Here is a 17,348-nt window from a genome sequence, read left to right on the forward strand (position 1 = left end):
GGAAGAAATTTAGTACAACTGATACGCTCATATATGGTATAATAGTTTTAAAAAGCAATTTGGCCATATGTATCAAGAACCATAAAAATGTCCTTGACCTTTCATCCACTAGTCCCACTTCTGGGCATCTATTATAAGGAAATATTCCCAAGTATAGGACAAGGCATAAGCACAGTTATCAGGACAAGAGAAAAAAAATTAGAATTTCAGCTAGGGAACAGTTGAGTACACCATGATGTTTCTACATAATGCCAGGTTGTCAAAAATAACAAACAGGAGGGCCAAGCAACGCTAGAAAATATGTGTGTCTAATATTTGATTGTACCCTATGAGTAGCCCCATATAAAAAAGGCTTATGAAAAAAAAAATGGAAGCACACTAAGTAATAACAGTTCTACTAGTTAGGATGGTGGGATTATGGGTGATTTTTTCCCCTCCCACTTTCTTTCCCCCAAACTTCCTGTACAGTTGACCCTTGAACAACACGGGTTTGAACTGCACAGGTCTGCTCATATGCAGATATTTTTCAATAAATATGTACTACAGTCCTACACAACCCATAGTTGGTTGAATCCGAGGATGTGGAACAGCAATACGGAAGGCTGACTGTAAAGTTTCATGTGGATTTTGGACTGCGAGGGGGTCAGCACCCCTAATCCCTCTGCTCTTCAGGAGTCAACCATACTATTATTACTTTATCATTTTAAAGTAAGTGAAATAACTAAATTGGGAAAAGGGGGAAGAGGGAAGAAGCATGTAAGAGAGCCAAAGTCCTCATTTATGAAATAGAAAGTCAACAGATAATGTCTAAAATTGATGGGTCAAGCAACAGCCGTATTATTTTAAAATGTGGAATTATCAGAAGAAACAGGTAAGATTGCTGAGAGCAGCACCTCTGGGGAAAGAGAAATTGTGGGGATGGTGGGGAGGGCATAGAGTTTTGCCAACTAATCTGACAATTAATTAAAGTACAAGTGATACAGACATAGAGAACAGGCTGGTGGTTGCCAAGGTAGAGGGGGGTGGGGGAGGGATGGACTGGGAGGTTGGGATCAGCAGATGCAAACTATTATATAGAGAACGGATAAACAACAAGGTCCTACTGTAGAACACAGAGAATTATATTCAATATCCTATGATAAACCATAATGGAAAAGAATATCAAAAAGTATATATATGTATAACTGAATTTCAGCTGTACAGCAGTAATCAACACAACACTGTAAATCAACTACCTTCAGTAAAAAAATAAGAATTTTTAAAACCCCATAAAGTACGTGATAATAAAATAGACGGTAACTTTTTGTCCCTTCCTGCTACTGCTGCTAGGATCACCACCCATCTGTCCGATAGTTCTAAGCTGATAAGGCAATTTCTGCCTCGTTTATGCTCCGAAGACAAACTGCTCACACCTACATCTTTGGGATTTCTCTCTGAAGTGGCGCTTGAGGTGCTCGATCAGGTGGGAGTGGCGCCCGAAGCTCTTCCCGCACTCGGGGCAGCCGTAGGGCCTTTCCCCGCTGTGCACGCTGTGATGCTGGACCAGGTGTGAGCTGACACGGAAGGCCTTCCCGCACACCTGGCACTTGTAAGGCTTCTCGCCGGTGTGCACGCGCTGGTGCTGGGTGAGGTGCACGCGCTGGTTATAGCTCTTCCCACACTCGGTGCACTTAAACGGTTTCTCTCCCGTGTGGATTCGCCGGTGCTGGATGAAGTTGGAGGCCTGAAGGAAAAATTTCCCGCAGTCATTACATCGGTGCCCTCTCTCGCCGTTGGTGTTTGGCTTCTGGTTCACGTCTGTGATGGCGCCGAGATCTCTTTTCTGAGGAGGGGTCTGCCTTGATTTCCCCATGGGGGGGTTGACCTGCCACCTTTCTACCACGCTGTGAGGGTTGCTAACTCCTCCAAACTCTTGACTCGGGGGGACATTTCTTTCAGGGCTTCCTGAGGTCATCCAGGGCGATTTGGCTTCATCAGAAATCTGCTTTACTATGAGTTCCACATTGTTGTTCCTGGACTCGTAATCTGAGATAATAGAGGGAAAATGGAAACATGAGCTTATTCCCCGCATTCAGAAATAGCGGATAATAACATGAAACCAACACGTGCAAGCAAGGAGTGACTTTGTAAAGCCATCTGCAAAATGACTTCACAATACAGGGATGGGATGAAGAACACTGAAGCAGGAAACTGAGGCAGGTTAGGGAAGACAGAGCCGGCAAGAATGGTTCAAGGGGATGAGACTGGGAGAGCAGTCATTCCATTTAATGACAATCACATCCTCTGGGTACAGTACATCCGTACAGTACCTGTTTAGGAACACCTGTGCCATGTCAACTGTTCTCAGTAAAATCTGATACTGGGTGATGCAGCTAACCCAGTCCTCACCTTCCTCTTCTTGTTTATTCATAGCCTGGAGAAGAAAGAGGATCTTTCTAGCTTTTTCAATCCCCAAAGAATCTCAGTTTGGTGTGAATTAGTCTAAAGGGGAAAAGGCGTTCTTTCTGTACCCAGAGAAGTCCTACAACTGTCGAGAGCTAGCTCACCACTCAGTGGTCACTGATGAACAGAGACATTTAAGAGGCTGCAATCGGTTCCCTGTGTAACTGGATCAGCAGCACGTATTTCACTCAAAACACTGACATTTAATATAGTTAGCAAGGACAAACCTTCAGTAGTTAACAAAAAATAGGGAATGCTTTTTAAAGGATAGAGAGATAGATCATGGCCTACTGAGAACTTTCCAGTAAGGCTGTTTTGTAGAAAGAAAAGTAGTTTTCAAACATTACATAAAAATGGTATTAACCACTAATGTTTGCAGAGTGTGTACTATGGACCAGACACTATGCCTTCAAGTGTTTTTCAGTTTTATGGCATTTAATCCTTACAATGACCCTTTGAGGGAGATACTATTACTATCCGTTTTTTGATATAGCGAGAAGTTGTAATTCTTGTATCATGAAGGCAACTTTAAATTTATTTTCTAACTATTTTTACTTAATTCTCTTCCTAAAAAGACATTTTAAGAGTGGAAACAAACATATAAACAAAAGAACTCTATCACAAAACCAAACTTTTTAGATGTTTTTTCCTCCTGCATTTAACTAGGCAAGTAATCTCAGCTATCACAATATTTCTTTTTCTTTTATTCCCATTTACTTATGTCCACACATTTTATTCTTATTAGAGCTCTCTCCCATTCAGCAAGGCAAATAAGCTCATGGCTTTCTTTTTCCAGGGGTGAATTTGAAAAAAATCAGATGAGCTCTATGTATCTCTTTGGGACTATTCACAATCGCCCTTTTCCAGAGAAGGTGATGATACAGGTTGATATGCCAGTTGGCTTACAGATTTGTTTCTTTCCTCTTTCCCCTCCCCTTCTCTGAGTACATGAGGAGCTTTCCGTTGATTCTCCTGATTTATTTGTATGTTTGACAGAGAGCTGTGTTCCTTGTTCAACACGATGCCCGGCTGCTTAGTAACGCATTGGGGGCGGGGGGTGAGGAGGCAGTTGGTTCCAAAACACCCAATCAGCAGATTCGGTGCTTTACAAATTCACGCTTGTCAACCTCACTGGTACCCCACACTGGCATCCTACATTTCTAAGGCTGGCTGGTTTCCCACTCATTCTTCTCAGCAGCTACATCAAAACGTCTTCATCGTGATCTCCAAGATAGATCACTGTATTTAAAAATAAAAGAGTGTTTGTTTTGGCATAAACTTGTCTACACACAGACTGTGTCTAGAGTTGCAATCAGGAAGCGTAACAGTCACTGCCTCTGTGCGGGAAACTGAGGGACTGAGGGTCGGGAGACTCACTTCTCACTTTAAACCCACTTAAACTATTCGGATAATTTTTACCACGTGCGTGCGAACCAAAGTCCTCTCTGCACTCAAACCTCTGCTCCACCACCCACACCATCACCTGCTCACTCGCAACAGGTGACTCTGTCTCCTATTTCAGGGAGAGTCTAAACTATCCAGTCAAGACCTCCCTGAACATCCTACAACCACAAGTGTCAGCGTGCTGGCAGCCTGATTCTCCCGTCCTCCCCTTGCCTCAGAGCTGAAGAGCGGACCCTCCCCCTCACCAAGGTCAATCTTTCCTCCCCATGGGGCCTCACCAGGCCATTCTGCTTTCCAGGGACCTCCCTACACCAATTACCTGCTCTTCCTCGCTCTAGTATTTCATACTCACTCCCCACCAGCTCTCGCCCAGTGACATTTCAGTGTGCTTAAAACTTCTCCCATTAACAAAGACAACATACAAAAACCACCCATCCATCTACACCAGGTACGCTGTCGGTGACCAGCCCTCTTTTGTTTCACCTTCACAGACAATGTTCTTGAAAGTTTATCTACAATAGCTTTCTCAAATTCTCTCCTGTGCAATCTTCCAAGAAACTGTCTCTTGTTCCCCAACATCCCAGCCACTCCATTGAAACGGCTGTCTCCACGATTCATTCACTAATTTTTAAAAATCTCACTTCTAAATTTGATGGATACTTTAAAAATCGTGACCATCTCTGATGCTGTTAGGAACCCACAGCATGAAAGTTCTCGAATGTGGTCTTCCCAAAGAAGCTGAAGAGGCAGAAACCACTGAACATGTTCTTAGTGTAGAAGAGTTTACTCAAGTTGTAAAGATATTGTAAGAAAAAGATGAATAATGAGAAAAAAAAATCAGGACTTCCCTGGCGGTCCAGTGGTTAAGACTCCGCGCTTCCACTGCAGCGGGTGCGGGTTTGATCCCTGGGCTGGGAAGTTCCACATGCCGCGTGGTGCGGCCAAAAAAAAAAAAAAAATCAGAAAGTAACAATTCAAAACCCCTTGGAGAATAGTACAGAAAAACTGCGCCAAGTTCTGCAACTCTGAAACCCATTAAATACCTATAAAGTAATTGAAAAAGATAAAACAATACTAATCAACTCAAATCAGACAAGAAAGGTATTTGAAATTAATTTTAAAAGAGAATGAGGGCCTCCCTGGTGGCGCAGTGGTTGAGAGTCCGCCTGCCGATGCAGGGGATACGGGTTCGTGCCCCTGTCTGGGAGGATCCCATATGCCGCGGAGCGGCTGGGCCCGTGAGCCATGGCTGCTGAGCCTGCGCATCCGGAGCCTGTGCTCCGCAACGGGAGAGGCCACAACAGTGAGAGGCCCGCGTACCACAAAAAAAAAAAAAAAAAAAAAAAAAAAAAAAAAAAAAAAAAAGAGAATGAAAAAAATTTGCATTAAATATGATAATATTTATACTACATAAATAATTCCTTGAGACCACCACTAAGATCCCAATAGATAAATAAGCAGAGGGCATATGCAAATAAATCAAAGAAAATACAAATATATATCAACAGTAATAAAGGAAATGGAAAAATTTGAGAGAGAAGTCAATTTTACTTTTTAAATAAAAGCCTGTGAGTGAACTAAATCCTTAACGATACAAACTGAGATGTTTTTCAAAAGAAATTTGGCATTATAGTATATGTATTCCATCTAAAGTCTACCAGTGTGCTTGATAGTGATTCTTCCAAAAGAATTCACTCAAAAGAAGATAAAATTCATAAGCTTCAAAAGGTCTGCCACAGTGCTGAGATTTTTTACAATTGCTCCAGGCAGCACAATCAAATATTAGTTTCCAAGATCATAACTTAGAAATAGGTTCAGAATCTTATCTGGGGTGCAAAATTCAAGAAGGGATAAGACATGTAAAATGCAGATGCCAAGGCAAACATCATAAAACAAGTACCGGTGATGTGAGAATGGTAATAGAGTGAACAAGTTGCCACCCATGCGTGAGAGGAAAAGAAAAGAATGAATGCTATTGAGACACTGTAATAACTACTTCACTGAACGGTTATTCAGCAAAGTCTGAGATGCTTTCACAAATGAGAATTATTCAGTTAACCATGATTCAGTTTGTCAAGGAACAGAGTACAATCACTACTACAACTCTGTTAAGACCCAATCCTGTTAGTTTTAAGCTAAATATAACATTTGCTGGATTGCAAATACTATCCCAAAGCATTAACAGTCCTCAATCTTCCTCTTATTATGATGGAGATAATCAGAATAAGCTGAATAAGAAAAAAAGAGAGAAGGGTGATTTACTCTTTCACAGACAAAAAAAAATATGCAAAGTCACAGCGATTAAAACATACATGCTTTTTTTTTTTTTTTTTTTTTTTTTGCAGTACGCAGGCCTCTCACTGTTGTGGCCTCTCCCGTTGCAGAGCACAGGCTCCAGACGCGCAGGCCCAGCAGCCATGGCTCATGGGCCCAGCCGCCCCACGGCATGTGGGATCCTCCCAGACCGGGGCACGAACCCATGTCCCCTGCATCGGCAGGCGGACTCTCAACCACTGCACCACCAGGGAAGCCCAAAACATACATGCTTTTACAGGATGTGCTATAAATATTCTTAATAACAAAATGGAGATGTCCTAATCCATGCAGACGAAATCATTCTTACCCATGGAAGTAATACTCCCATAATTCTCCTTCCTGTCATCCCTACAGAAGGACTTCTGGGACTGGTCCAAATGTCCCCATTCCTCCAGGATGAAGGATACAGCCACGTCAGCCACATCTTCAATTTTCACCAACTTCTGAAACACGAGATCTCCACTAAATTCCCATTCCCTACGTTCAAATTTGGAGCGAGGGGAGGAACTGGGAGCCTTAAGGAAAGAAAAACGGGAGGGACTGTGCTTCACAGAGGATGGGGGAGCAGAACAGAAAAAGACAGAAAAGCACAAACCCAAGATGGGCCCGGTCTCTGGTTAAAGAGACGGAACCCTGATAAAGACTCAGGCTTAAGGCAGCTACTTGTCCAAAATCAGACGTGGGTCCTCAATGTGGGCACAGGGACACCGGCTCACCTGGGACCCAGCTGAGAGAAGTGAGGCTGTCAGCTCCTGGCTGTCCTTCAGGGGAAGGGAGGGAACTTGGAGAGCAGGAAGGGCTGAGGGGGGGAGAAAAAGAGGTGTCAGTGAGAATCTCTCTACCCAGTTCCAACTGCCATCATGTTCCGCTTTTGCTCAAGAATCCACAATGGCGCCCTGTGGCATCAAGACCAAATTCTTCTGCTCAGCCTTCAAGACCCTCTACATTCTGGGCCCCCCACATCTACCCTATACTCACCCTTCCCCTGAAAAAAACTAGACTCCCTGTGATGGCCAGACTAATCCTGCTGCTGACTGGGGATGGTACCATTCCCCTATAAAGGATGCTCTCTGCTCTGCCCAGGTCAAACCTAGTCACCTCAAAGAACCTCCAAAGGCCCACTCTTCCGTGAAGCTGAAGCGCTGCCTAGAGCCCAGGGCTTCCCAAGCTCTAATGTGCAAACAAATCACCTGGGGGTCTTGGTACAGGGCAGACTCTGCCTCAGTGGTTCCAGGGTGGCCCCCATATTTTGCATTTCTAACAAGCTCAAAGGTGATGCTGGTGCTGCAGCTCTTTGGACCACACTTTGATCAGCAAGGCCTTAGTTCACGTTCTCTCCCTTCAAAAAATGACTGCGGTTGGTTTATAGTCAGCCAACTAGCTTGTATTAAGTCTACTCTGTGTGTTCTAAGAACAGGCAGATAAAACAATTCTTGCCTTCCAAAACCGCACCGTCTGATGGGGAGGGCAGACATGGAAGCTTTACTCCTGGCACAGGGTAAAGAGTATTATCCTCAAAGTTCACCCAAGTTCCTGCAGGAACACAGAGGTAGGGGCATCTACAGAGTGGAGAGCAGGAGGTGAGAGCACCCGGAAAGTCCTTCCACAGGAAGTGACTCTAGAAGCAGGGGTGGGGTGGGGTGAGGCGGGATGAGGCGGGATGAGGGTGCTTTCTGGGTAGAGTGAATCACATGTGCAAGGCCCGGAGGGTCTGGTCTCTAGATGCTAGTGCACATTTGACCCTCTGCTGTCACCTCTGCTCTCCTTTGTCCAAGATTCATGGTGCATCTGGATCTGTCTCCATGCACCCTGACTTGGAGATCCACCTGGTATCAACCTTTAACACGATGATTTAGACCTTTCTATGGTGTCCCCGGTCCCAGAGATGTATGTGCATATGTAGCTTGCTTGTGTCCAAGGACTAGGAAGTAAGGAGCAAAGACCCAAAATAGAGGAGATCGTGGTTAGAAATGAAAGCCGAAAACAGACACAGGATCTGAACCCGGGAGTGTGGTTACAGTCAAAGTAAGACGTGAAAGAGAGGGATGAACATAGGCTATACACAAACAGTAATTATGTTCCAGTCATAATTGGAAAAATGAGAATAATTACATTCTAAATAATCCCACTTATTTTTTTTTTGAAGTTCCTGTGAAACCTGTTGTTTCTAACTTTTAAGTAAACAACTTTGGCCCTCTCAAGATCAAATGAGTCCCAGAGATGGAAAGCCAGCTCTCAGTGCCATCAAAGCATGAAGGATGCAGCATCTTCCAGGGTGTAAAACAAACCAACCCAGTATTTTTTTTGTTGGAATAAGGAAAGTGGCCAGGGTCTAGCTAACAGGGCAAAGAGAAGCAGCACTGAGGGAGCAAAGACGAGCAGCCTGATCCGACGAGACTCTGCGTGTGAAGGAAGATGACAGTGATCAGAAGGGGACACGGTTCTGCACTGGGTGAGCCTGGAGGTAAAGCAGGCAGCGCAGCTCAGGACAGGGTAAATGTGCAGACTTACAGCCAGACTGCTTGGGGTAACATCCCAGCTCTGCCGTGTAATAGCTTTGGGACTTTGAACAAATTATTTAACCTCTGAGGGCCTCAGCTTCTTAATTTCTAATATGAGAGTAACAATAATACCTAGTCCATGGGGTTACTGTGGGCATTAACCCTTGGAATGCCAGCTAGGTCTACTAGGTACAATTTTGGGTTTGGGGGTTCCCTTTTTTTGGACAGTTTCAACTATTTTTAAAGACTGGAATGACGTGACTTTTATTCTTTTAGAGGTCTTCTGAAGAACGAAAAGAAAATGTTAGTATTATTAAAAAATAAAAGAAAACTCTTATTTTGTAATTTCCATACAGATCCATTGGACCTTTTTACAAATCTAGGATACATTTTGGGATCTGAATGATCTTCTATCAAAGCACTCTTCTAGTTCATCATCCTAGGAATTTTTTCATTTTCACTAATTATTCATTAATGAGTCTTAATGTTAGCACGAAAAGACTAAAATTATAAGAAAATGGGAGAATAAAAGAAATATTCAGGATCAGGCAATAGTGAAATAAACCACTGTTCTTCACTGTTCTCAAAGTATTAAATACATTCCCCAGAGTTCTGCATTATCTTCAAGAAGGTTTAAGGCTGTTGACACTTGTTTTTTAGTTGTCATTGACCATAGTCGAGAATTCAGAATTTCTCACTTTCCACCCACCCATATCGACAAAGAGAAGAAAATGTGCCGTGGAAGACGTTTCACTACTAGTAGGTGAATGAGAAGATGACACAGAGAGCAGTGTGCTAAAGACAGTATGAAACTGAAGGCACAGGAGAAAGCTGACAGAGTCTGCCAATGACAATATCCTAGATGAATCTTCCCACACTCAAGAAACAATGATAAATGCTACATTTCTAATTCCAAAAAGGAGCTATGACACCTTATCCGATCATTCAACAGGAAGGACTTCATCACGTAATATTTTGCAACAAGATTCTGGACCATCCCATCTTGCTAAAAGGACATATTCATTTTGCTAAAGGGGTGGTATTGAGTGACGGTATTCTCTCATTTTTTATGATTTTTATATTATCAAAACATACTTGATACAAAGAGGTTTAATTCTTACTAAAGTTCCTTTAAGATTTATTTTTCATTATCTTTTGATTCTTCTGTAAGTATTCATAAAATGACTTAAAAATATAAAAAAAAATAGAAAGGACCCATTGGCCCCAGATGTTAAATGGTGAAGACTGTTTTTCCTGGCACTACACTGAGGGTTAAATGAGTTCATACAGGTAAAGCAGCTTAGAACAGCTCCTGACACAGTAAACACCACATAAGTAATAGTTACTGTTACCACAGTGAGAGGAAAGCTGGAAAAGCTTAGAGCAGTGAGACTTCAAGGCCGACCACTAAGAGGAGCCCGGAAGAAAGGCTGGGGCCAAACAGGAAATTCGAGTTCACAATTCCTTCTCCACATTCCAAAATCCCAAAGCTTTAAATACCAAAAGTTTTTTTTTTTTTTCATTAAGTTGGCCATTGAACTAATTTGACAGCAAAACCTGACCAGAACTGATATGAAGCTATTTGAAGTTTTTATTTAATCCACTTACTGTAACTAGGCATACAGTTCACTGCCAAAATACTAAATTAATGTGTGATTGTGGGGTCACCCTTCAAATCCTGATGGTAGTGCACTGTATGTAAATCAGATCATCTTACTAAATCTGAATAATTCTAAATTCTAAAATATATCTGATAGCAAGAGTTTCCGATTAGGGATATTAGACTTGTGGACATATATCATCATAAATAAGATACTCAGCTGTGCACTTTTCTTCCTTGATGTATCTCATACTGGTTAATAACAGTGAGGGCAAGAGGGAGGGAAGGAGAGAGAGAACAGACGCTCTACAGGTCCTCATGAAGCATGGCTTAAAATCAGATTTCACATGAATGGCTGAACAGCCAGAAGTGCAGTGAGGAACTGGAGAGCTTTGTCTACCTGAGCCTTAGGACAACAAAATGAATGAGATAGAGCTGGAAAACTGTTGCAAAACCATGATAATACTTTTGTAAAAGACTTCTGTACATCTTTTAACAGTACCTGTACTTAGAGCTGTCGTCATCTGCAGCATAGCTCTCGAAGGACACTGGTTACTGGTACGACTCCTAGCCAGCCTGTGAGCTGACCAGGGACCCGATTCCAGGCCCCCAGCCCTTCCCAACCTCCAGATCCACTGACTGCGGAGAGGCTGCCCAGCCCCAGGTCTCTCTACAGATACCGCTTACCCACACGGCCAGGGAGCCCACATCCGTTCCACTAAAGCCCAGATCCTCACCGTTTTCCTCCAGAAGATGAGGCCTCTGCGGCTCGTGTTCAGGCTGCGGGTCCACAGGCAGAAGCTGGTGACTGAAGGACTCGGGCCCGGCTCCAGGTGGCACGACCTTCGGAGGAAGCACTTCAGCACACGCCACGATCTGACAACCACAATCACACCAGTCAGCACATTACAGGAAAGGCTATGAAGGAACCCAGCAAGGTCACGTTACTCTTTCATTCACTCCTTGGCCAAGTATTTCACGTGCATCTACAACGAGCCAGGACTAATTACCCAATTGCTGCATAAACACGTTGTAGTTGAAGACGACTTCCATTAGACATATCGACACACCAATAAATACACAGCTACAAACTGTGTTATATGTGAAAAAGGAGAAGAAAGTGGTGCCACGAGGCAAAACAGATGAGACCTACTTTAGACTGGGTGGCCAAGGAAGGCTCTTCTGAGGAAGTGTCACTGAAGTCAACACGTAGAAGAGGAAAGAAGCCAGCCAAGGGAAAAGTCAGGAGTGTCCCAGGCAGACAGAATGACATAAGCAAAGACCCTCAGGCAGAAAGCCAGTGTGGGCCAAGTTTAGTGAAGGGGGGAGAGAGTGAGAAACGAGCTCGGAAAGGTCAACACAGGACACAGGAAGTCACCCTCAAAGTCCCAGACGACCAGGTTCAAGTAGGACAGACCAACCGCAAGAGCGGTGTGTCTCTTGTCTTTCTGCTCTTTGTTCTTGCACAACCCTAGGGTACACAACCAGTCTCTAAAATCTGCCTCTTCTGGAAGGTACTAGCTCAGTGCCATCCTAGCAGGTAATAAGATCAGGCTCTGAGATAGAATTGCGCCCCCCAACCCCGCCGCCGTCCCTTATGTTTCAAAGCACTTTCAGTTTTAACTCTCCCAGTACTGGCAAAACGTGGCACAGGAGTGTTACATTAAGAGGCGGAGGCAACACAGTTGTGGCAAATATGACTCTACACGGAAGTGTGTGTGTCCTTGTGGACCTGCTTAGGACAAGAGTTAAGATGATGCCAAGTACGTCAAAGGGTCCCTGGGCAACGAAGAAGCAAAGCAGCCCTTGAGGACCCCTGAAAGTAGGACAGAGAAACCAAGGAGGAGGGGTAGAGGATAAAGCCTGAGAAAAGGCTTGCTAGAGACAAGAACTACCTGGAGATAAAGGTGAGAAACAATGCCAGGGATAGAGAGGGCAGGCAGAGAGAAAGCTGTGCAGGCCCTGTGCAGGCCCTCAGGAAAACCCCCCTCTCTGGGCCTCAGATCCCTGACCTACCATCAAGAAATGATCTCTGTGCTCCTTCCACAGATGGGGTGCATATCCCAATGACAGGGGTCAATGCGTAATATCTGCTGTAAGTCATCCATTTAAAAATGCTTTCTGTTTTAAACTATGATTTTGAATATTTATTACCATAAAAAAGTAGGGAAAGGTTTGTCCGCTAATGTCCCAAAAAGGTTTAAAAAAGGAATAACCAGATGGCACCAGGAACCTTTACTTCCTGTCCTGACAGAAGCAATAGAAAGGTTCAAACACTCTGGTCTGCAAGACAATCATTCAGCTCAGCTGCGGGGTCTGGCAGCAGGTCCCCAGCAACTCCCTCTGCTGTCCCCTTGCCTCATGGAGTGAGCTAACCCAGCTGAAGAGCCTGAGGATGTTCTGGAGTATTGAAGTACCCCTGACCCAGAGGGGAAGAATAATGAGACTGGTACCTTACACTGAAGGGCAATGGCTCTGAAGAATGAGGGAAATTCTCTAACTAGCTTCAAAGTCTTGTACACCTAGGATCCCATGATTTTTGTTTCTTTGCTATGAAAAAAAAAATTAAAGTTTCAGAAATGTGAGCCTAGCAACAAGAGGGAGGTAGACAGAGTCAGGTGATAAATGAGTAAGAAAGGACAAGAAGACGTAACAATGTAAAGATACGGAACCTCCCTAAATTAACATCCGATTTCATGCAATCCCAGTAAAAAATACCGACAGGATTTTTGGAGTGGTAGAAGGTAAATAATTCTAAAGTTCATATGGAAAAATTAAAATATTGAAAAAAAAATTTGGAAGGGGGAGGGCAGACCTATATTGACCAAAACACTTTATATAACTCAGATAATTGAAATACTGATATGTAAACAGACAGATCAATAAAATAGAATAAAAAGACCAGAAATGGACCCAAATACATGTAAAAATCTGGTATGTAATAAAGTTGGCATTTTAATCAGAGAAGGAAAAAAAAGGGATTGCTGTATAAGTTGCTGGGGCAACTGGACAGACATCTGGAAAAAAAGTTAAGCTATAACCACACCAAACACCCTACACCAAAATGAATTCCAGATGGATCTATCATTTCAAAGGGTAAAACAAAAACAACAACAACCATAAAAAAAACATAGAGAAGAAATGATAAGTTTCTTATAATACTGTAGTGGAGAGGGGCTTTCTAATTATGGCACAATTCCCAGAAACCATAAATTAAAAGATTTAAACTGACTGCATAAAAATAAAAAAACCCGGCAAAGCAAAAATCTCCATAAGCAAAGACAAACAACAAAGCGGGAAAATAACTCTTGCAACTCAGATGGCAGACACAGTGCTTACTTTTTCTAACAGGTTAATATGAGGAGATAGGTCACAGAAAAGGGTATATGCACAGCCTTTTAAAATATGTACAGCGATCAAACTCACTCATAATAAGAAAAAATGCATATTAAAATTGCACAGAAATATTGCATCTTTCAGATTGACAGTAATCAAATGGTTGGATAACATCGTGTTATCAGGCTGCAAGCAAAAATTTTCTCTCATATATGGCTGTTGGGAATATAAGCTGGTATAACCTCTGCAGAGAGCAATCTCTCAACAGCTGTCCAAACTACAAATGCAACGCGTACGGGCTCTGAGCCAACAATTTGACTTCTAAGCTTTGATTCTACAACTAATGATGTATATAAAGGATATTCATTGCAGCAAAGTCTGTTGCAGTAAAGATTCAGAAACAATCTAAAGAAACAACGTAAATGACCTTCAGCAGGAGTTAAATTATGGTACATCCATACAGTAGAACACAATGCAGTTTCAAAGAGTGAGGCAGCTCTCTTTGCACTAACATAGAACAAGCCAGGATATACTATAAGAAAAAAAGCAAGAGGCAGAAGTGCACAATGATGTAAAAACATTTGTGTTTTTTTAAAAACAAGTCATACACATATACTCTAATATACACAGAATAGAGTGTATCTCTGTAAGGATAGACAAGTATCATGGGACAATGGTTACCTCTGGTGAGGATAACTCAGGAGGCTGGGGAATTAGGGGTGGGAGGGACACTTACTTTTCATTATAACCTTATGTACCTTTTGAATTTTGTATTATGTCACCACTCAAAAAATAAATACAGTAATTTAAAATAGAAATAAAATCGCAGACTGTCTTCTCCAGATTAACAAACTGCATACTGCTTCTCTTTGCTGGAGTGGCAGGAAATCTCCATAGTGCACCTAATCCCAGGAGAACAAAAGAATATGAATGAAGCACCAGGGCGTTCAGGATCTCACCCCTGCTCAGCAGCTCCTCAACTCTCTTCCTCTCCTTCCTCATTGCCCGAAGGTCTCCTCTTTCACTCACCTGTTGTCTGCGTTCCTCTAGTTCTCTTTCTATATTTTCTACCACGGCCACAGCCTCTTCTCCATTTTCCGGGTGATGTTCTCTCACCCAGGTCTGGAACTCTTCAGGCAGGATGGTCAGGAACTGCTCCAGCACCAGCAGCTCCAGGATCTGCTCCTTGGTGTGCAGCTCGGGCCGCAGCCACTCACAGCAGAGCACCCGGAGCTGGCTGAGGGCCTCCCGGGGGCCTGACGCTTCATGGTACTGGAAGTGCTTGAAGCGCTGGTAGAAAGTCTCAAACACGGGTGGATTGTACTCCCTCATCCAGGTGCAATCTTCTTCTTCCACCTTCACTATCAGAAGGTCTTCTTGCTCTGGTGAAGTCTCCGCGGGAGGGTCTAAGTCTATAACTTCCCCAGATCCTGTCATTATCATTCCAACTTAGAGGGATCTCTCTCCAGGTAAACTGGGTTACACGGACCAAACTTGTTTTCTGCTCTTTGAGATCTTCTGAAGGACACTTTCCTTAGCGTGCAACCTACTGATATATTGGAAATCGTTATTAGCAAAGAGGTGACAAAGAGGTCATCTATCCTAAAGATGATCACCCAACAGAGTAATTTCCTTAAAAATTACAAGACAGCCATCACTCCACCCACAAAATAATGACCAACGGAGAATATTTCCAACATTTAAAAAGTGTAAAGGAGAGCAATAAAACTCTGACGTACGGCCTCATGAAATACAATTTTTGTGGTGAAGAACATTAAATTTCATGTAAATAACAAGACGAGACTTACTAACTAGTCCAGACGCAGCCGCTCCTTCTCTCTACCACAAGCCAAACTTAAGTCAGAACGGAGGTCAAAAACATTACAATGGTCAAAATTGGTCCTGTCCCTCAAGCCCTAAGAGCTTGACAGACCAACGGGAAACTTCATGGGTCCCGAAGAGAGCCAAGGTTTTAAGTACAGATTTTGCACCTGGATTGCCCACAATCGCTCCTGACGCCGATCCACGGAAACCGGCCCGGTCAAGGTTAGGGACAGGACCCTCGTCTGTACACAAAGGCCATTCCCTTTCCTCAAGGCCACAGTCCCGGGGAGCTCCCCTGGAAGACCAAGCTCCCGCAGCCAAGGCTGGGAAGACGGGTTTCTTCTTACAAACAGAGAGAAAGCCGAAGCCGACACTTCGCAACACTTCTTCGCCGGAAGTAAGCAAGCCCAAGCTTTCCCTGACCGGCGGGTAGAGCCATAAATCCCACCCCCAAGAGCACTTCCGAGTCCTCTCTAGGAATCCCGGAGGTCCTCGCCTCACCGCGGGAGGAAAGTGCCCGCCCCAGGCCCCGCCCCAGAGGGGCTGTGGGCCAACCGGCGGGGAGATGAGGCGCCGGCCCGGGATCCCAGTCCAACCTCCAGTAACGCGGCCATTCCCCGCCCACCGAGCCGCAAGTACAACAACGCTAGAGCCGGGGAGAAAACCCAGCCACCCTCTTCCCCACCCAACCCCACAGCCATTTAAACAGCCCGAGCCCGTCCCTTTTCTTAGAATGGGGGCAGGGGGCGGGGTCTTAGGTGTCCGGAGCGCTTGCTAAGACAACAGTTGCTAGTGTCTGATTGGCCGTGGAACTTGCGATCCCTCACCCCCAACGCTCTGCGCCCCAGTTCGAAGTACGTCCGTACCTTTCTGCGAGCCCGCAACCCTCACTTCTCTTGAATGGACTCTTCGGTTTCTTCACCTGAATCCTCGCCACTCCCCTCACCCCGTCTCCAGACACACCCACCGCTTTACCACCGCCGTCAGCTCAGGCGGCCGTTTCCTCTGATGTCAGACCCCTGAGTCCCCAGCCGCTCCGGGGACTACATCTCCCAGGAAGCCTCGCGCGGGCCGCGTCCCCCAGCCAATACGGCCGTGACTCTTTTCGCAGCCTCAGTCTTGCGGGCCTATCAGAATGCGGGAGAGCAGGGAGGCGTTTCCTCGGCGCCCCCAGTGGAAGGCTGAGCGCGTCGGGAGAGAGTAACCCCTCCGGGCTGGGGAGAGTGGGGAATGAAGCTCTGCATCCTTGCAAAGTGAGAGAAGCCGTCTATTCAGGCCCTCTCTAGCCAAGGGGATCCCATCCTTTTTATTATTTTAACGGCGACGTCTGCATTTATTGGGTAGGAGGGCCGGGTGCTGGGATTTGAGGTTCATAGTAACTCCGAAGCCAACAGGTTGCAGCAAGAGGAGCCGCGAAGCACAGATTTTCACTAGAGATAAGCAACTTACCCTCTCGGGATCCCATCTTTAATAGTCTCATTTTTGTATCCGTTTGCAAAGCTCTTCGACAGGCACAAGAGTCACTGTTTTACAAGTGACGAAGATGAATGAGGCTCACCGACTCCACTCTGAGTGGCATATATCCTTGGATACTCCAGGCGTTGTTTTTTTAGCGTATGTTGTGAATTTTCACTCAAATCAGGGATGGAGTTTTGAGAATGCCTTGCTCGCGCCGTGGTCTACCTTATGGGAATGAAGAAATGCAGAAAAATCCCCTACTATCTCCAGAGAGACCTGGAGACGCTTAAATTGACACTGCGGTATGTTTGGTGCAATGTAGTATCTGTATTTCCCTTTTTACATTTAGAATCGTCAAAAGTTCAGACAAAAAAAAAAAGTAAAACCAATGAATCACTGAAGTGGTAATTAGTAAAAGTTTATTGTGCACACACCAAAAAGACAGTTAGCAAGCTGGGAGCACTCAA

General features: G+C 44.3%; 1 protein-coding gene across 1 annotated transcript in view; it reads right to left on the reverse strand.

Moving 5' to 3' along the window:
* Window positions 1-15,042, reverse strand: part of ZKSCAN5 (zinc finger with KRAB and SCAN domains 5) — a gene marked incomplete at both ends in the record, with an annotated part of 30,253 nt that extends 15,211 nt beyond the window's left edge. Inside the window, 5 exons of the mRNA XM_079719066.1 lie at window positions 1,413-2,025; window positions 6,470-6,605; window positions 6,879-6,961; window positions 11,001-11,139; window positions 14,629-15,042. Coding sequence (XP_079575192.1) covers window positions 1,413-2,025; window positions 6,470-6,605; window positions 6,879-6,961; window positions 11,001-11,139; window positions 14,629-15,042 — 1,385 coding nt within the window. The remainder of the gene's footprint in view (window positions 1-1,412; window positions 2,026-6,469; window positions 6,606-6,878; window positions 6,962-11,000; window positions 11,140-14,628) is intronic.
* Between the last annotated feature and the right edge of the window lie 2,306 nt (window positions 15,043-17,348).

Source organism: Hyperoodon ampullatus (assembly GCF_949752795.1).
Source record: "Hyperoodon ampullatus genome assembly, chromosome: 14".
NCBI lineage: Eukaryota > Metazoa > Chordata > Mammalia > Artiodactyla > Ziphiidae > Hyperoodon > Hyperoodon ampullatus.